The sequence below is a fragment of the Macaca mulatta genome, chromosome 3 (genome assembly GCF_049350105.2).
Source record: "Macaca mulatta isolate MMU2019108-1 chromosome 3, T2T-MMU8v2.0, whole genome shotgun sequence".
NCBI classification, from domain to species: domain Eukaryota; kingdom Metazoa; phylum Chordata; class Mammalia; order Primates; family Cercopithecidae; genus Macaca; species Macaca mulatta.
Window position 1 is genome coordinate 160,913,727 of NC_133408.1, and position 21,691 is coordinate 160,935,417.

General features: G+C 35.4%; 1 protein-coding gene across 8 annotated transcripts in view; it reads left to right on the plus strand.

The window, feature by feature from the left end:
• The window catches only part of CPED1 (cadherin like and PC-esterase domain containing 1), a 311,005-nt gene that overhangs the window by 150,617 nt on the left and 138,697 nt on the right, over window positions 1-21,691 (plus strand). For 5 of the 8 annotated variants that reach the window (XM_077997209.1, XM_015134793.3, XM_077997210.1 and 2 more), the window contains 2 exons: window positions 932-1,121; window positions 2,086-2,254. In XM_077997209.1, coding sequence (XP_077853335.1) covers window positions 932-1,121; window positions 2,086-2,254 — 359 coding nt within the window. The remainder of the gene's footprint in view (window positions 1-931; window positions 1,122-2,085; window positions 2,255-21,691) is intronic. The other 3 variants (XM_015134794.3, XM_015134795.3, XM_077997213.1) reach the window with 1 other exon arrangement.

Sequence of the window (21,691 nt, forward strand, 5' to 3'; positions counted from 1 at the left end):
CACTTTCATTTTACTGATTTTTGTAGAATTTTCTATGTTTATCTTTGTTGATATTTTGTTGACAATTGGAAAGTATTGAAATAATGAAATACTCCTTGATATTTCTTTGAAAAACATTTTGTTAAGCTTTTGGGTAATTTGTTTATTCTAAACATTAACATTGAATATAATGTAACAGTAGCTGGTGTATGTGCCTATAAAGCTATTTTTCTTCTTTTTGTCACTGAAATAAAGCTGTAAACAATTGGGCTAACAAAGAGAAAGATTTTTTTAATGACTCAGAATCAATGGTATGTAGTAATATTCTAGGTTCTGTGACAGGATGGAGCAGAGTATAGTATTTCCTTCTTATACTTTATGGTACTTTCCCAAGTAAGGTGGCCTGAGAAGGAGCAGTTTCAGGATGCCCTTGTTTTTGTGTCTGTTTTGTATAATACTGGAGCTTGCAGTCTTTGCCTCATGCTGCCTATAAGATACTATATCAATCAAATGGCATTTCAATGACACTCCACATTAAGAAATTTTCCTCATTCCTTGCTGGTCCCCTTCTGCCACCATCCCACAGAGCCATCACTCCCACTTACACAGTGGCTTGATATATGCAGTAAATATCACAAAATGTTATCAATCCACAGGAGAGACATTTTCCCACCTTCTGTGCCTTTAAAATTTCAAGGACTGAGCAGAAATGCCATCTATATAACACCAACTAAAGTCAACAGCTGTTATATGAGGCAAATTCTACAAAATCTGATGAATTGAAAAGCCAGCTGCAGCCACAAATCATGTATGATCAGGGTACTGATTGGAAAGTCAGCAGGGATCATTGAAATTGTTCAAAGGAAACAGAAAAAGAAAAACCTATTCATCTATTATTTAAAGATATTTACCCACTTCACAGTTGTCTTTGTCATTGTTTTTGTTTTTTTAGCAGATAAAAACACACCATGTCATATCAAGCAGATCTTCACACATCCGCGTTTGGAACTAAATCCCGACTTTAATCCAAAGATCAAAGATTATTACTCTGAAGTCCCATTTGATGTGGTAACAGTGACAATTGGAGTGGAGACTCCTAAGTGTCAGTGCAAGGTGCACCTGTACGAGCAGGCAGGGCCAAGGTATGAGGATGTTGACTGGGGCTGTGTTGAGACACCCTACTGGGAAGCAGACATTTGATGTAAACTTTGAAAGTGGTTCAGAAAAGCTGATTCGTAAGATCAGTGGAAAGATTGCCAGGGTGTGAACTTTCGCCTTCTCATGTTTTTTAAAAAAGATTGGCAACCTTTGCAGCTCATCTTTGTAACAATATTTTAACAAGAAAGGATCTTGTTATATGAAATATAGAGAAGATCCATTAAGGAAAAAATCTCACTTATTGTTGTCTTCATGTTTTAACATTGCTGAATATGTCAAGTTTTTGAATATTCAAAAATTGATTGCTTAAACCAATTGGTGCACAATTTGTGGACACAGTACCACGAACTTTCCCAACCTCACTGGCTTTTTTTTCCTGTTGATTCTTTTAAAAGTCAGCAACTCTTTTGTTCATAATTTTAAACAGAAGATAGAACCTTATTCTGTGCTGTGTCCATAGCAAAGAAGATACTCATGGTTCCATGCTGTAGGGAAAGAAATGTACTTGGAACCCTTGAGAGCCAAGTCTAGTAGAAAGGATTGAAGTCAGGACAACCCGGGTTCCAAACCCTGACTCTTCTATGTGACTTTGAATGATGTGTTTACTAGTTCTAGGTCATGGTCTCTATATTTAAAATGGGAACAATCCTAGTTGTATTAAATGAGATAATGTGTTACCCTGGCAGGTGGCTAATAAATATTAGTTTCCTTTGCTTTAATTTATGGAAGATATAAGTTGTCCTGAAAGAACACTCTTGGCATAGTAAAGTACCGTGAAAGAGATATTTATTTATTTTCATATTTTAGGTTTCTTATGAAATTGTATAGACCTTTCCTGTTATTTATTCAAATAGGCATTTAGTAAATATTGATATATGAATCAGTTTGGGCTGAATAAATTTCCCCTATTCATATTCTCTCTCTTTCTCTCTCCTTCTTTCTCTCCAGGTTTGCCAGCTACCCTCTGGGCTTAGGAATGAACAAAATCTCAATATTTGTGGTGGATGAATCTCCAGCACATGGTGAGACCCTGATCACGTACAAACTCACCATCTATAGAGAAGACCGCCCAAGTCTGCCCTTGTTTGAGGCCTTCACAGCATGTGGTTTTGTGCAGGTAAGTGAAGTTTACATTTGCACTTGGGTTGAATTGGAAACGATCTGTTAACCCGGGTGAAAAATGCCAAATGAAAATTATTACAAGAAATTGTATGCTTTGAAATTGAAACTGGTCTCATTTCAAAAGAGTGAGAATCCCAGCCAGGTATCTAAGGCACCTCGTTGTGAGTAATTTTAGTGTGATGGCTACTGCCTGTGCTCATTGTGTTCCGTGGACTTATTGTGGTTAATGTTCAAAATACATGTCTGAGTACTCACACTTAGTTGTGAAATCGGTTTCACATTTTCCTTTTGAATTGGGCTATTTTTCTTGGATTTGTCCCTGGGTCTACTTTTGAAATTTTAAGCTAGATTTAGTAGAATTTACTTCAAAGACTAAGAGGAAAATTTATGAAACTATTTTACAGATGGAGTACTGGATAAATGAAACTAAATTTGCTTGGGATAGTTGTATTTCACATTCACTTCTCATACAGTAATCATTTCGCACGGCTGTAGTTTCTCTTGTGAGCAGCACATACCATTTTGTAACCAGCACATACCATTTTGTAACCTTGTTCATTTTGGAGAAGGGTGAATGTTACCCTAACACCTTTGTTCTATGGTTTCTCCCTATTTTTGCTCTTTTAAGGATCCTATGTATAACTTTGTATGTTTCCTCATGTCATATACGCCTTGCTACAGGTGATTCCAGGGAAGTAGTAATTGGTATTTTTATCACATATCTGCTAATTCACTCAGAAAGTACACTTGCAAATATATCATGTCAAATTAAATGTTACTGGGAGCTTTGAAGAATAGATGGTTAGTAAAAGAAGGGTATTGCTGACTGGGCCTTGACAGATAGTACGGTTACCATGTTGTTTTTATCAATGTAACAGTCAGACACAGTAATCACCCCGCCACTGTCTTACCTGTTTCCAAGAGCTTTAAAAATCTCAGGGGTTGGTATAGCTTTTATTTTTTAAAGAAAAGTGATCACTAATTTAGGACTTACCACTAAATCAAATGGAGTTTCACATTGGTCTGAAGATTCATTCAAAGAAACACAAAGATGTTATTCTCCAAGATATTAATAAGCATACTTAACAAAGAGTAGAATAGAGTTCCATGGTCAAATAAACCCACTGGTTGGTGAAACAATAAGCTAAACAAAGTTAAGTAGATGTCTTTACTATAGGACTTCTCTGAACCTCTAATATACTAATTTAAATAGTGATTCATTTATAGTATGGAAAATATATAGTGTGCTTCATTTCCAAACTTATCTGATATGGTTTTAATGGAATAGCTATTAATATTTTTTTGTGGGACAGATTTGAGGACACACTGGTCTACACTATGGAGAAGACTTTAAAATATGTTCCTCTCAGGTTTTGACCTTTCAATTTGCTTTATTTGGATTGCTGTCTCAACCTGCTTCTGAATTGAAGGACAAATAATATAGCCACACCAAAAATGTTTTAAAAAATAAACAAAAACTTAGAGGGAGGTATGCTTTTGTATATTTGTGTATGTTTATGTGTGTATAATTATTTCTAAACTAAATATTCTTACCCTTTTTGGTGGAGCATTTTTTTTTTCATACATTGCTGGGAGAAGTGTGAAATGTTTGACCACTTTGGAGAACTTTGGCAATATCCACCAAAGCTAAATATATATAAATGACTCAGCAGTCCTTCTAGCTATACACCTAAGATAAAGGAAGTCATGTGCCCATGAAAAGACACACATACACAAAATATTCATATTGGTTTTATTCATGGTAGCTAAAAGCTGAAAATAATTCAGTAAGAAAGGAAAAAAATCCAATATTATACTATTGGGACATTAAAAATAAATGAAGTATGGATACACACAAATATGAAAGAATCTTCAAAACCTTGCATTCAGAAAAACAAGCCAGACATCAATAATGAATGCTAGCAAGGATGTGGAGAAAAGGGAACCCTTGTACTCTGTTGGGGGGAAAATAAATTAGTACAGCTACTATGGAGAACAGTATCGAGGTTTCTCAAAAAACTAAAAATACAACTACTGTATAATCCAGCAATCCCACTGCTGAGTATATTTCCAAAATAAGGGAAATCAGTATATTGAAGAGAAAACTGCATTCCCGTGTTTGTTGCAGCATTATTCACAATAGCCAAGATATGGAGTCAACTTAAGTGTCCATCAATGGATGAATGGATAAAGAAAATGTGGTACGTATATACAATGGTGTATTACTCAGCCATAAAAAATGAAATCCTATCATTTGTAACTGCATGGATAAAACTGGAGAATATTATATTAAGTGAAATAAGTCAGGAACAAAAAGACAAATATCGCATGTTCTCAGTCATATGTGGGAGCTAAAGACAAGTGGATATCATGGAGATAAAGAATAGAATGCTGCTTAACCATAGGCTGAGTAGGGCAGTGGAGAGGGCGGGATGAAGAGCAGATGTTAATGGGCACAAAAAAACACAAATAGAAGGAATAAGGTCTAATGTTCAATAGTATAACAGGGCAACTGTAGTTAGCAGTAATTCATGGTATATTTCACAACAACTAAAAGAGTGGAATTGGAATGTTCCTAACACAAAGAAATGACAAATACTTGAGGTGATAGATATCCCAATTACTCTGATTTGATCATTACACATTGTATACTTGTATCAAAATATCACACGTATTCCATAAATATGTACAACTATTAGGTATCCACAACAATTAAAAAAATTTAAAAGAAGCCAGATATATAAAGAAATACTGTATTTCACTTACATGAAGTTCAAGAGTAAGCAAAACTAATCTATGTTTATAGAAGTCAGAATAGCAGTTACCTAGAAGGTATGGGTACCACTAAGCATGAGAGAACTTTTTGGGCAAATGTCCTATATTTTAATCTGGGTGGTGGTTACATATATAACTAGGTGTTATGTAGATAAAAATTTAATTGTGCACTTAAGATTTTTGCAATCTACTGTTTAAAATTATATAATATATAAAATATGCATGTGTATTTGTGTGTATATATATAAAATTTTGTATACTGCATATAAATTATACCTCAATAAATTAAGAAAAAAGATTGATGGGAAAGTTATATATTCCTTTCTTCCATGACATGTTTCTCCAATGTTGTATTGATCAGAAATGAGTTAATTATCATGCCATTACCTGTACCCTAGAACTTAAAGTATAATAATACCAAAAAAAAGAATAGATTATGTCAGAAAAATGTTAGTATATTATCAAGAAAAATATTAGAAAATTCTTGTGGGATGAATCCTACAAATGATTGCAGAAAAGTATGTTGGTAATTTATAAGAATCATTTCCACAAGGTCTTAATTTAAAGTTTATGTGTGGTCCCACAGTAAGTACTATATTTTATAACATGGAAAACTATCTGATAAGCACTAGTACTTTTTAGAAAGTGTCAAATGAGTGAACAGAAAAATGTGGCATAAATAATGTGGACTGCTTTAGATACTTTACTAGGCACAAGTGGCTTCATGAGCTGGGGGAAGTCAACAGCAGGGGTAAAATGTTCTCACCATAGATTCCACTTAAAATTCTAACCCATAGACTTTTCTATTATTTCTCTTTTATATGTCATCTCATTAGTGTCGTTAGGTTTCAAATTAATAGCTAAGCAGATATACATCATGAGACTTACAAATTTTTAGTTCTCCAAGCTGTCCTTTTTTTGTTTTGTTTTGTTTTGTTTTCTGTCAACAACCACAGTGTCCTCACAATATTTGTAGGGTTGAAATCTAGAGTCAAACTATTGCAGTTTAAATGATAAGCTGTTCCATTTGAATCCCCAAAGCCTATTCAGGCAAATCTAAAGGAAAATGAACTAAACTTTTATTAAATTTTATTTATAGATCAAAGGGAAAATTATAATTTCTCCCTACATTTCAAATTAGATTTTGGCCTAATGAGAACCCCATTATTAAATTTTAAATAAACATTCTGTTAATCTATTTGTGTTGCTCTAACAAAATACTTGAGACTAGGTAGCTTATAAAGAACAGAAATTTATTTCCTTTAGTCGTGGCGTCTGGGAAGTCCAAAATCAAAGCACTGGCCTTTGGTGTCTAGTGAGGTTCTTCGTGATGCATCCTCACATGGTGGAAGGGGGAAATGAGCAAAAAGGGAAAATTCTATGTCCTCAAATGGGGAAAGATGCAAAGGGCAGCAAAAGGGTCTAAAGTAGTTCCCTTCAGCATTTTTATAAGGCACTAATCCATTTATGAGAGTGGAACTCTCATGATTTAATCACATCCTAAAAATCTTAATGCCATCACAATGGGGATTAAATTTCAACACATGAATTTTGGGGACATTCAAGCTACAACACACTTAAAAGACTATCCACTTCCAAATAACCAAAGAAGAAGAAACCAATTTAAGATTAATCAAGCCTCCTAATTTCTCCTTTCCCTATTCTTACCTTCAGAGCATCGACTCTGCATGTTACCGTTTTGCCAAAAGACTAACATGGCAGAGTAAGCAAAGATAAAGCATACCAGTCAATTAAAAAATCAATTTCAACAACATTTTGATAACTAGTAAGATAATTTGATTAATTTATTAATAGACATTTTATCAAACATTGTTAAGTACCTACTTAGCCATAATGAACTATTTGAGTTTATTTAATGTCTATATTTTAATTATTCTTATGCTAATTAGAATTTGTATATGAGTGTCCCAGAGACAGATCTTAGTTTAATTAGCTCTTAGTTTAGTTATTACCAGTAAAGGAGAAAGAGTTAATTTACATAACATATAACCAGATTGGGAGTAGAGTTTCTCAATCGCAGCACTATTGACATTTGAAGCTGGATATTTCTTTGTTCCAGAAAAGTTATTCTCTTTATTGTGGGATGTTTGGCAGCACTCTTGGCCTCTATCCGCTAGATTCCTGTAGCAACTCCTCTCCCCAAGACGTGTCAGCCAAAAGTGTCTTCAGACATTGCCAAATGTCTCTTGAGGGACAAAGTCAACCGTGATTGAGAATCACTGGTTTAGACAAGTGGGTTTCTGGTTTTCTGCTGTCCTATATGTTTACTAGGAGTGTGAATAATTTGTGAGTAATCCTTCAATGTTGTATGTTGGAGAATCATTCTTATCTTTCATCTTTGTATTTTAAATCATTTCTGCACACAGTGGTACTATTCTGACAGCTCTTTATTCTATTCGTCAATCTGCCTTCTTTTCTGTCCAATGTAATTATTACAATCAGAAACGTGCATTCAATTACAGAAAAGATTGTTAATAAAACATAAAACATCATATAATATAATAAGTCTGTTATTTCATTTTGATTTACCCATAAACAGTATAATGTTTTGCTGTTAGGAAGACAGATTTAGAAATTAATAAACTTATTGCGGCTAGAATATGTCATGTTTAGGAATTAATAAACTATACTTATGTTATAAGAAAATTTCTATACACATAGGGGAACATTTCTTTTAATATCCCTTTCCAAATCAAAAACTTTTGACATGGAGAACAATATAATATTCACACAAGTTGATTTGTACAGATGATCTATGGTGTCATATTCATTTTGCCCTCAAAATGTTGCACCAGAATAGAGTCATAAATAAAAGCTACAGAAAGGTTATATACAGGAGAAGCCTGGAGACTACTTTTCACAGATCTGTTTGAAACAGCTTTCATTTAAAAACAGATCATACCAAGAAAGGAGAAAATCATATTTAAAAAATTATCTAGCATTTAGCTACACATTTGAAACTGGCGTTTCATGACTTATTTTTAAAAAATCAATTAGCCATCTAGTTTCTGAGATATTAAATGATGTGTGAATGACTTCAGTTATGATATTTTGAAATGTTTTAGAACTCATTTATTTTTTGTACCCTTCCAACACCATAGAGGCTATTATAAAATAGCTGAAGTGATAGGTATCTAATAGCAAATATCCATAATAAGAGAATAGGGAGTGCATTTATCAATAATCATTTAATAAAAACCTATGAGTTTCCAAAGTTGTACTGACAATTAAATACCGATTTTAATGGTTATTAGTTACCTTGCCTACTTCAGCTTACCACAGGAATATGATTTAATTTTTTAACAATACAATATGTGCTATAGTGAAATGCTCTCAACTAGTAAGGCTTATTAAGTACCTGCCATACACTTTGTTCTGAGAAATATGCTATGTGCTACAGGGGAATACAATAGCAGCAACCGCAGCAGCCAAGGTAATAAGTGTAGCAGCAATGCAGCATTTCTAGAACTTTTGTTATGTGCCAGGTATTATGTTAGGCACTTTACCTTCTTGCCTTATTTAATGTTTACCCCAACCTTGAATATAGGTGATTTTTAATCCTCCTCTTATTTTTTAACATACGGAGAAACTAAGGCTTTAGAAAGGTTAGAAATCTTGTCAACCCTTTCTATGAGATAGATCATTAGTAAAGGTGGAGTTTGAATATGGGTCTTGCTGACTTCAGATCTAGGAAGAAAGAAAGAGAGCAACTAAAGAAATAGGAGCAGATAGTATGGAAGATGCCAGACAGGAAGAACTTGTTGGGAATTGGGGAACAGAGGTAAGAACTGGTTGGGAGTTAGAAATGAGATTGAGTGAACTGGGCTGCTCCATAGATTGTATTCCTGACATTTGTGGGACCTAGTCACTTTTGCCTTTGTAGACCCTTTGTTCTGATAAATAAATAAATAAATATTACATTTTACAATAGTGTTGATATAAAGACAAATATATTTATATTACAGATGTAGACTATCTTCTCTGACTGAAAAGTCTTTTTTTTTCTGCTTTTAAAGAAAATAAAAATTTGGGGGCCCCTAAAAATTTCACCTGCTGTATGCACTGTGGCTGCTGTGCCTAATAGAGAAGTTGGTTCTATTCTTCCATTTCACTCTAAGAGATCTTTAGCAGTGGCACCTACTTCAATATCAAATGACCTGGGCTGTTGGCATCCTTTCAAGTCTTGTTAAGTGCCCTTGATTTAAATGCATAACATTTGCAGGTATTTCAGATTATTTGTCCATGGACTGAGCCATCCTTTACCAGTGAGCCATCCTTTACTATCATTTACCAAGAGCCCACAAAGCACCTAGGGAAGCAAAATGTTATTTTCATGAGCAGCAGGTGCACAGAGACGTTCTGAGTGCATAGACCTCCCCAGTGGCCAGGAAGCATTTGCGTACATCCAAGGCTTGGGAGGTTTTGTTTAACATTCAGTTTTCTTATAAAGCAAGCAAAGATCAGAGTGGCATATTCTTTCAATCATGATCTGTTTCAGCACTTATATAAATTACCTTTTGTGTTGATGAAAAAGAGTCATGTTAAACAGTCACCTCATGAGGTCATGCCACTTACGATTGATAGATTATCATTTAAATAAAAACTTTTGCTCAGCACATTTGTTTTGCATGTTTCTCCAACTCACATCTGCTCCCTCTGCTAAAAGAAGCAAACTTTTGCTACCTAGCAGCACAGCAGGGCCAATACAATGTGCAGGAGAATTGGGTCTTCCTAGCTTCTGACAGCATCCAGAGAAGTTTCTCTAAGTACCGCCTTCTTCAATATTCCATCATTGTTGCTTCAAGTTTATGTTTTGACATTCTAAGAATTTGTCTTCTGATTTCTGAACTGGACATAGAAATAGAAAGGAACCCTGAGAGTTTTTTTTTCCTAAAATATTCTGCTTGAGTAGCTGGATTTCCAATGTGACATTTGAAACTTTGAAAGAGGTTGTGGCTAAAAGACAAGTAGAGGGAACCTCTTTTTGATAATGCCAGTCCCTGATGCCCATGTCTTTATGGGCTTTTAATTGCTCCAAAATTTTATCTTTTATCTCTCTTTCTACACTTCCTTCCCCATTTTACAAGCCAAACTAACTCAAGCAAAGGTATATACCAGCATAGTGAGGATGGTGGTGAGAGAAGAAATCTTAGGTACAAGGTTAGGCATTTTGTTTTCATAATTTCAGCTTTTATATTAGATTCAGGGGGTACCTGTGCAGGTTTCTTACATGAGTATGTTGTGTGATACTGAGGTTTGGGGTACAATTGAACCCACCACCCAGGTAGTGAGCATAGTACCAAAGAGGTAGTTTTTCAACCCTTACCTCCCTCCCTTTCTCCTCCATCTAGTATTGTCTATCATTGCCATCTTCATGTCCATGTGTGCCCAGTGTTTAGCTCCCACTTATAAGTGAGAATATGTGGTATTTGGTTTTTTGTTCCTGCATCAATTCCCTTAGGATGATAGCCTCCAGCTACACCCGTGTTGCTGCAAAGGACATGATTTCATTCTTTTTTATGGCTGTGTAGTATTCCACATGGTGTATATGTACCACATATTCTTTATCCATTTCACTGTAGATTGGAATCTAGGTTGATTCCATGTCTTTGCTATTGTGAATAGCACTGCGATGAACATACAACTGCATGTGTCTTTGGTAGAATGATTTTTCTTTTGGATATATGCCTAAAAATGGTATTGTTGGGTCAATTGGTAATTTCGTTTTAACGTCTTTAAGAAATCTCCAAACTGTCTTCCACAGTGGCTGAGCTAATTTACACTCCCACCAACAGGATAAGTATTTCCTTTTCTCTGCAGCCTCAGGTTGGGCATTTTTATAAGTCCTTTTCCCACAGCCAAACCAAGTCTAAAACATTATTATTATTATTATTATTATTATTTGAGATGGAGTTTCACTCTGTCACCCAGGCTGGAGTGCAATGGCACAGTCTTGGCCCACTGCAACCTCCACCTCCTGGGGTCAAGCAATTCTCCTGCTTCAGCCTCTCAAGTAGCTGGGATGACAGGCCCCTGCCACCACACCTGGCTAATGTTTGTAATTGTAGTAGAAACGGGGGTTCACCATGTTGGCCAGGCTGGTCTCAAACTCCTGACCTTGTGATCTTCCCACTTCGGCCTCCCAAAGTGCTGGGATTACAGGCATGAGCCACAGTGCCTGACCAATTTATTATTTTTTTAAAGATATTTTTGGCTTTATCAAACAACCAAGTTTGGTTCTATATAGTATAAGTTAAAGCAAATGAAATCTTTTCATTTGGGCCAGTGGTTCTTTCATTTCAAATGGTTCATTCATTTCAAATGGGCCAGTGGTTCTTAACATTTTGGAGGAGGCAATGTGCCCCTTAGAATATCTGATGAAACTTCTGACTCTTCATCTCAAGAAATAATGTACATATATATGCTCAATGCTGTATACAATGTCAAAGGTATGAAAAGTCTCAGGTAAAAATTCCTATCCTAGTAACTCACAATCTGAAGCAGAATATTACTAGCAGTGACACACATAATAAGGATAGTTTCATTTCTGGCATAAAATATACATGATTATAATTCAGTTTATTGAGGACCTGCTTTGTTCCAGCAACTGCACCATTTATACACATTGTTTCGTTTGTAGTTTTAATGATAAGGAAATTGGTGTCTATTTAACAATATAACATTTGGGAATCGTGTGCTTTTTCAATGATCTGTATTAGCACCATCTGAATCAGCAATTGTTATATTTCTCAAAGCAAATTGCCACCGAATCTAATATTTGCCTTAGAAATAAATATCCATAAAGGGCTACTAGCCCTCGCTTTCTTCTTGCAGACTCACAAAGTGGTTATGAGATGTAGGCAATGGTGCTCCTGAAAACCCAGAGAAACTGAACAGTATATCATTTGGACTATTTATATTGTCCTCATTAGTTAAAGCCATTGGTGTGCTTTCTTTCAGCAGGCTATAACAAATTGTTTTTTGTTCAAAGAAAGGTCAGCCCAATGTTTCTATTAGGTAATGCTGAGAAAATTTCCACATGCATTTGACTAACTGTGACATTTCCTTCAATAGGCACGTGTTGTAGGAACAAGAATGGGGGATGGAGTATTCCTTGCAGATGGTTTCACTGATTGCAGAACTAACTACAGGCTGGTTTGATATATGTTCCCTGAAGACAGAATTAGGACACTTTACCACCTGACATATTTAACTTCTTTTGAAAATGATGCTAATTTGTCTTTTTTTCTTTTTCACCCACACCCTTTTATAGGCAGGACTGATGAGTTTAAAACATTGAGCATGACTTCATTCTTCAAAGCAGAGCAGGCCCCTACCCAGTGCCCTCCAGCTCTCAGGACCTCATTCTTTAGCAATGTGGTACAGACGTTCACTGTGTTTGCTGGGTTTTTACCTCCTCCACATCCCCCAGCTCCCCACCCCTCCACATGCTTGAAGATGATCTTTCCAGACCTAATGGTTTGGAAAATAAATGTTGCATGTGGGCTTCTTGACCTGACAAATTATGTTAAAATTAAATTCTTGATAAAGTTAAGAGACCCAGGTTTCAAAGGTTTAAGAAATAACAGGGAGGGAGACATTTTCTTTGAGTGAAATAATCCCTCTTAAATACTTTGATCAAAATACTGTTTATATTGTCTAGATTTGTGTCACAGCTCAACCCTTACTTGTCAGAGACTTTGGACAATTTCTCATCTGTCATACATGGATAGTAATGATACTGATGCTCTAAGGGAGTTTTTAAGGAAAAATTGAGTTAATATTGTGAAGATCTTGGAACAGTGCCCGGGCACATAAAGAGTCCAGTATCCATGTTTGCAAAATATATATTTTAAAAGAGATAAATAAATATGTCTTCAGATTGGCATAAGAGGAAAGTTTAAAATATCAAATTTTATTTTTCCATTGAAGTCTAGTAAAATGTATTAGAGATTTTCAAATTTCTTATATTTAAGTTTAGATTTAATAAGATGCAAAAATATGAAGGACTTTGCATCATGAATCACCTGTGCTAAATTACACAGTACATTTTTGTAATGAATGTGATTACAAACATTTCAGAATTGAGTGTAAATTTTGCCTTAAACATGTATTTTAATTTTGACAGTTGCATGATTAATGGTGAATTTAATTTTAATAGCAGTCTCAGCTGAGAGACTGGGAATTAAAGAATTATTTAACAATAAGAGAGAAAATATTTCTTTGTTGAAACCAGAAACATCTTTCACAGATTTCATTTGGTAGATTCCATTAAGGATAAGGATGAAGGGATCAATGTTCTCTGTGCTGTTTTAATAAATTAGTAGCAAAGGATACAGATATTACCTATGTTTTATCAGGAATGAGGCATAACCATAATGTAATTTAATTATTTTGTATCTATAATCTCTAAAAAATACTATTATTCTAAAAGACTATAAACTTGTTCATATATTATAATAAACTAAATGAGAAAATGAGTCTTAGCTTACATGATTTCAACAAAAACTGCTAAACTCTTCCTCACTTTTTTGAAACCAGATTTTATTCCAAATGACTTTTAGATATTTCTCAAATGCTAATACATCTTCACATATTAGAGAATTGTCCCTCCTGAGAAGATTGAGATGCATTGCATCTGATAATTATTTAGCACTTACCGTGTGCTAGGTTCTATTCTAATTGTTTTCCACTTACTAACTCAACTCTCAAAACTAAATCAAACACTTAAAAGGTAGATACTTTAATAATTCCCATTTCATAGATGGAGAAATGGAGGCACAAAGAACTTGCCAAGGTCCCATAGCTTGTAAGTAGCAGAAACCATTTTTGAACCCAGACATCCTGGTTCCAGAGCACTGCTAATTACAAGCTATAAGCCACTCTATGATATACCAAAACAAGATTGTTAAAGTAAGTACAGTTGACCATTGCATAACACAGGATTCCATTACACGGATGTACTTACAAGTGGATTTTTAAAAATAAATATATTGAAAACATTTTTGAAGATTTTGAGACAATCTCAAAAAACTCACAATCCGTCTGGCCTAGAATCATCAAAAAGTAAGAAAAAGTTAGGTATGTCATTAATACATAAAACGTGTAGATCCTAGCCTATTTTATCACTTACTACCATAATATATATACAAATCTGTTATACAAAGTTAAAATGTATCAAAATGTACCAAACCCTTATAGACCATACATGGTGCCATTTCCAGTCCAGAGAAATATAAACAAATGTGAAGATGAAGTATTAAATCAAAACTGCATAGAACGAACTGTAGTATGTACTGTGCTACTGTAATAATTTTGTAGCGGGTTATTGCAGTGAGCTCAAGTGTTGCAAGTATCCATGTAAGATGTCAACTGACACTAATCATCTCCATATGAGGAGTTTAACTCTCCAGTAAATTGTGCATCACAGTAAAAAGTGATCTCTCTTTCTTTCTAACTTGGATGCCCTTTATTTCTTTCTCTTGCCTAATTGCTGAGACCAGGACTTCCAGAATTACATTAAATGAAAGTGGTAAAAGTGGGCATCCTTGTCTTGTTCTAGTCCTTAGAGAAAAGGCCTTTAAATTTTCTGTTCAGTACAATGTTAGCTGTGGGCTTGTCGTATATGGCCTTGATTATTTTGAGGTATATTCATTCTATATACATGTTGATAAGGATTTTTATCATAAAAAGATGTTGAATTATTTATTTATTTATTTATTTATTTATTTATTTATTTATTTATTTATTTTTTGAGACAGAGTCTTGCTCTGTCACCAGGCTGGAGAACAGTGGTGCAATCTTGGCTCACTACAACCTCCACCTCCCTGGTTCAAGAGATTCTCCTGAGTCAGCCTCCTCAGTAGCTGGGATTACAGGCACGCACCACCATGCCCAGCTAATTTTTGTATTTTTAGTAGAGACGGGTTTTCAGCATGTTGGCCAGGATGGTCTCGATCTCCTGACCTCGTGATCCTCCCGCCTTGGCCTCCCAAAGTGCTGGGATTACAGGCATGAGCCACCACGCCCAGCCTAGAGATGTTGAATTTTATCAAATGCTTTTTCAGCATTGAAATAATATGGCTTTCATTCTTGATTATGTTAATATAATATATCATGTTTATTAATTTGTGTTCACAGACGACATGATCTTATACCTGGAAAATCCTAAGTACTCTATCAAAAACTTATGTTGATAAAGAAGTTCAGTTAAGTTGCAGGGTACAAAATCAACATAAAAAAATCAATGGCATTTGTATATGCCAGCAGCAAACAACCTGAAAAGGAAATCAAGAAGGCAACCCCATTTATAATAGCTACAAAAAAATGTAAAATAACTAGGAATCAATCCAAAGAAATGAAAGATCTGTACGAGGAAAACTATAAAACTCTGATAAAGGAGGTCACAAAAAAATGGAAAGATATTCCATGCTCATGGATTGGAAGAATTAATATTGTTAAAATGACAATATTTCCCAAAACAATTTACAGATTCAATGTAATCCCAATTAAAATACCAACAACATTCTTCACAGAAATAGAAAAACAATCCTAAAATTTATATGAAACCAAAAAGGATTCTGAATAGCCAAAGCAATACTTGGTAAAAGGAACAAAACTGGAGACATCAGACTACATGACTTCAAAATTAACTGCAAAGCTATAGTAACAAACAGATCATAATACTGGTGTAAAAACATACGTGTAGACCAATGGATCAGAATAGAAAACCCAACTATAATCCATGCATTTACAGCCAATTCACTTTCACTTAAGATGCCACGAACATATAATGGGGAAAGGACAGTCTTTTCAATAAATGGTGCTGGGAAAACTGGATAACTCTCTGCAGACGAATAAAACTAGACCCCTATTTCTCATACACAAAAATCAAAATGCATTAAAGGCTTAAATCTGAAATCTGAAACTACAAAACTAGCAGAAGAAAAAATTGGAAAAGTGCTCCAGAAAATTGATCTGAGCAATGATTTTTTGTATAAGACCTTAAAACCCCAGACAACCAAAGCAAAATTAGACAATCAGGATTGCATCAAGCTAAAAAGCTTCTGCACAGCAAAGGAAACAATCAACGAAGCGAAGAAATAACCTACAAAATGGGAGAAACTCCTTGCAAAGTGTCCATATGACAAGGATTCAATAGCTAAAATATATAAGGAACTCGAACAACTCAATAGCAAAAAAAAAAAAAATCTGATTTTACAATGAGTAAAAGATCAGAAAAGACATTTCTCAAAAGAAGACATACAAATGGCCAACAAGAATGTGAAAAAATGTGCAACATACTAACCATCAGAGAAATGCAAATCAAAATCACAATGGCATATTATCTTACTCCAATTAAAATGGCTTTTATCAAAAAGACAAAAACAGATGCTGGCAAGAATGCGGAGAAAGGGGAACTCTGGCACACTGTTGGTGGGAATGTAAATTAGAACAGTCACTATGGAGAATGGTATGGACATTCCTCAAAAAAGTAAAAATAGCCGGGCGCGGTGGCTCAAGCCTGTAATCCCAGCACTTTGGGAGGCCGAGACGGGTGGATCACGAGGTCAGGAGATCGAGACCATCCTGGCTAACATGGTGAAACCCCGTCTCTACTAAAAAATACAAAAAACTAGCCGGGCGAAGTGGCGGGTGCCTGTAGTCCCAGCTACTCGGGAGGCTGAGGCAGGAGAATGGCGTGAACCCGAGAGGAGGAGCTTGCAGTGAGCTGAGATCCGGCCACTGCACTCCAGCCTGGGTGACAGAGCAAGACTCCGTCTCAAAAAAAACAAAAAAAAAGTAAAAATAGAACCACCAGATGATCCATCAACCCCATTGTTGAGTATATATCCAAAAGAAAGAAAGTCAATACATATAAGAGATATTTGCACTCCCATGTTTATTGCAGTGCTATTCACAATGGCCAAGATATGGAATCAACCTAAGTGTCTGTCACAGATGATTAGATAAAGAAAACATGGTATTATACACAATGGAATATTATTCAGCCATAAAAAAGAATGAAATCGTGTAATTTGCAGCAGCATGAATGGAACTGGAGGCCATTATATTAAGTGAAATAAGCCAGGCACAGAAAGGCAAATGTTGCATGTTCACGTTCATATGTGTGAGCTAAAAAAAAATACATCACATGAAGATTGAGAGTAGAGTGATGGTTACCAGAAGCCAGAAACAATAGGGAGAAGGAGGAGGATGGAAAGAAAAAAGAATATAACTATACTTATTACCACTGAACTGTATGCCTAAGAATAATAAAGACAGTAAATTGTATATGCATATTTTATCTAAATAAAAAAATAAAAAATGTGATCTCTCATGGCTCTTGCATATTTTTATTGTATTTAGTGCAATACTGTAAACTTGAATAACACCAGGGCACCCATACAAAGTGCCACCACTAATGATGCTGGAAGTGCTCCCAAGAAGCAGAGAAAAGTCATGATATAACAGAAAAAGTTGAATTGCTTGATATGTATTGTCAGTTGAATATGTGTTAATCAATTGTTTATGTGATTAGTAAGGCTTCAAGTCAATACTTGATTTTACTTGAATACTATTGATCAAGTCAAAAGCAGGTTATTAGTAATCATGTTTCTGGAGATTCGAAAGTTATACTTGGATTTTTGACTGCCTGGAGAATTGGCACCAGTAACCACCACTCCTCTTCTTACTTCCTGTTATTCAAGGGTCAACTATATGTGCTTTACATACAGTTTTGGCTCCAAGAGTTAATTTGTAGGTTATTGTTTGGAACTTGCCATTAATTTCTGGTGGGTGTATAGAAGTAAATTTACAAATGAGGTTAGGTTTTAGGTAAGCCTTTAAAAGTCCACTTAATATATGCTATCATTAATATAGTGACGGGGGCAGTCATAAGAAAGGGGTCGAGTACACCAGGGAGCCCTGCAACAATTATGTGTGGGGAAAAGGTTTGAGGAGCCAACGCTGTTAATGCGGAAGATACCAGTAGAGGAGGGTGTGAGCAATGGGACGTGTTTCTAGCTGTAGGATTGACCAATAGCTCTGTGGCTAGTAGACAGGTTCATAGTTCATAGCCATTTGTCAGTCTTGTGTTCCAGTGTCACACTGAACTTTAGAGTTAGGAGGATCTTTGACATCTAACACCTCACTCTGCATATCAGTAAACCTCAGTAATTTGCCAAAGTCCACCATCAATAATTGACCAAGGTTCATTGCCAGTCAGTGGCAGAGTAAGGATGAGAACCCATGAATCAGGTATCAAACCCACTAGCAGTTTGTAGTTGTGCCTTATGTAGAAGGGGTATCGGCATCCAGACCTAGACACGGTTCCTGAGCTCCTGGAGATGAATAAAATGAATGAATAAAATGAGGAAAATGAATGCAGGATTGCCAGTTCACTGACAATTTACCCTTCCTATCTGAAAAGGGTCCCTATTTCTTTTTTAGAATATTCTTTAGAACATTGACTTAGCTGTTCTATACCCTTACTGGTTAAGTCTTAGTGGCATTGTCTTGATATCACAAAATGTAAAAAGTGTAAAAAAATTTTTGATGAAAGGAATGCATTATATTCAGAGATAATTATAATTCATCACTTTAATAACCCTCTTTCAGTGATATCTCCAAGGATGAGACCTACATTGGTAATTTGCAAATCTTCAATAGCCAATCAGCAAATAGAAAGTAATTATTGGGTCATGGTATCAACATATAAGAGGTAATTATTATATTAAATTCTGCTGCTGTTTACGGGTTTGCATGTTTGTTAGAAATTAAACAAATACATTTGACTGAGGCAATACTGGTACAGAATGAAAAAATAATGATTTGTGTAAAGCCCCCAAAATAGCCTCCACTGACTGGGCGTCTTTGACATCCTCTTTCCCATGCTAAGTCCATCTGTGATCCCGATAACCCCTCAGTCTGGCATTCAGCCCTCCCTGCCAACTGGACACATGCCGCTGATGAATAGCTTCTCACCCCCTTTCATAACCAGAGCACAAATATTAGATGAATTTCCTTTGAACCTTGCTTCCTCTTGGCTCTTAATGTAGTCTAGCTCCTTAGAAGAAACATTTCAGGTTCTGGGAGCCACAGAGTCCCTTATTAATCATCTTTTTTTTTTTTTTTTTCTGGAGGAACAAATAATAAAAGATTTTTTATATTTCTCCAAGGTAATAGATACTGTGTATCGTGATTGGAAAAGATGTCCCACTTCTTAAATATTTAATTAGAATCTGTCACTGCAGTATATGGAATATTTTAACCATCTAGCCCTTAAGAAGAGTACTAAGGTTTCTCTGCATAACAATAATGCTATTAATAATAAGAAACAATAGTCATTTTCTATTTGTTGCTTCTTCCAAGAACCTATTTCTTTAGACACTTTCATGTGTAACTAGCCAAACAACAGCTAATCCGTATTTAAATAACTCCATGTAATAAAATAATGTTTTCCATGTTAAGAGGAAAAATTCCAGAATGTTATATTCTTTTTAATGCCATTATCCAGTTAGAACACTTTTAACCATAATAATAATAATTTCCAGCTATCCCAAATCCTAAAATAAAGTGCCAACACCCCCAAATATATTTTGTTACTGAAACATGTGTAAACAATTATGAATATCTAAACCATACTGGTATTGGTTTTCAAACTCTCTCCAAAACTGTAGGGAAAAAATGCCCTTAATGAGTCTGTTGATAGATATATTCGACTTCAAAAGTTGCTTTTGCAGACCCAGAGAATAAAGATTTCACTTTCTATTGAGTATGTAAGAAACTGGTATAAATTTTAGATTTTAAGTTTCAGAAAGAGAAAAAGACATCTATACAATTTACTTTTCTGATTTGTAAAACTCAAGTTTATTCAAAACTGCACCAGAATCCATGAGTGGAGAATGATCAATTGGAGTTGAGATTATAATTTGGGGGAAATCAACGAGGGCCGCTGACTTGATCAGAAGTTTTTGTGTACCTCTTCAAAAAATTGAATAGAAGAACATGGATTTGTTATGCCGGGTACATGGATTCATTATGATAAGAAAGAATTTGAAGTTAGATATATATTTAAATATTAAAATGGTTAATTGAAAAGTATTTTTAAATGAACCTACCTCTTATTGTTACCAGAAGAAGCAATCCCAATCTTACTCAAATTCTATTTTAAATGGCATGGATTCCCCCACCCATTGGCACAATATTGGTTAAGATGGTGAAATAATTGTGGTATCTTTATAAAAACTTTACAATTAGTTAACACTCTGTTCTTGTATATTACTCTCATCCCTCTCCCTCACTTGCACACATACATGAACACACACAAACACATTCACGGTAAACTTCTCCAGTCCAAAGCCTAGGTCTTTTATCATCCTCACTAAGCACAATGCCTGGAAAGTTCTTAATATTTGTAAAATTAAATGATACTGTTCAAACTAAATGCAAAATTAAATACATGCCCTATTTTAATAGTTATGCTCTAGGTTACATTAATATGGCATTCTTGAAAAATGTTAAAATGCATGATTATGTTTATGGGTTTTTTTGCATATATAATTTTTAAATTGTTTAAGCTTTGTGTTTTGAAATAATATTGAAGTTATGAGTTGAAAAATGGTATAAACAATTCCTATACACTTTATATCCAGATTCACCAAATTGTTTTTTAAAATTTTTATTTATTTAATTTTAAATGTTTATGGATACATAGTAGGTGTATGTATTTATGGGGTACACAAGATTTAAAAATGTTAAATGCATCATTACGTTACATCACTATTACATTATATCACTATGACGTTACATCACTATCGCATGAGAATAGTGTTGATATCCCTGTGCATGAAGCTTGTATGAGTACAGTTCCTCTTCTCCTTATCTCAGTAAAAGAAGCCCTCCTTCTTAGCCTCAGACTTTCATATATTTGGCTGCAAGAGAGATATGAGGGGATAGAGAGCGAGAAGAGGTGACCTTTGGGGAATGTATTGTTCACGAAGAGAGACTGTGTCCCCATCGCTGCCCCCAGAGGGGGAAGGGAGAGGGGTCCATGATTTCTCTTCTTAAGGTAGTCACCTGTGAAGCTTAAGAGATGACTTCAAGAGGGAGAGAAAGTTGCTTGTTCACCTGGCTGAATATCTGCTTACTAACAGGGTCTGAGGAATGGCCTTGCACTGCCAGAAAGGGAGAAAGAGCATGCTGAGCTGTTGCTGCTGGTGAGGCTCGTCAGGCTAAGAAGGGGCAAGGAGCAGTCCCTTGAGTTCTCAGGAATTCGAGGTAGAGTATATCTGTCCCAGGCCACAGTCCCCAGAGTTAAAGCTGTAGAAGGTAGAAGAAATGCGGTTCTGTATGTAGGCTTCTCAGGTACCCGGCAGGAGATGAAAAGACACCTGAGGCTTTTAATCAGGATCAGCTGGAAAAGGTAGCTGAGCCTCTCAATGGTCCACACCACTGCCTCAACATCAGAGCTTTTTTGAGGCTACCCCCCAACAATGAGACAATGAGTGAGGTCAACAGGGATGATCCCCAAAAGAGATTTATTTTGCCGTCTTCTCCCACCTTGAATCAAAAGCAAAAAATTTAGGAAAGTTAGGAGGGAACAGACCCCATTCACTACCTCCAATCCTTCAGT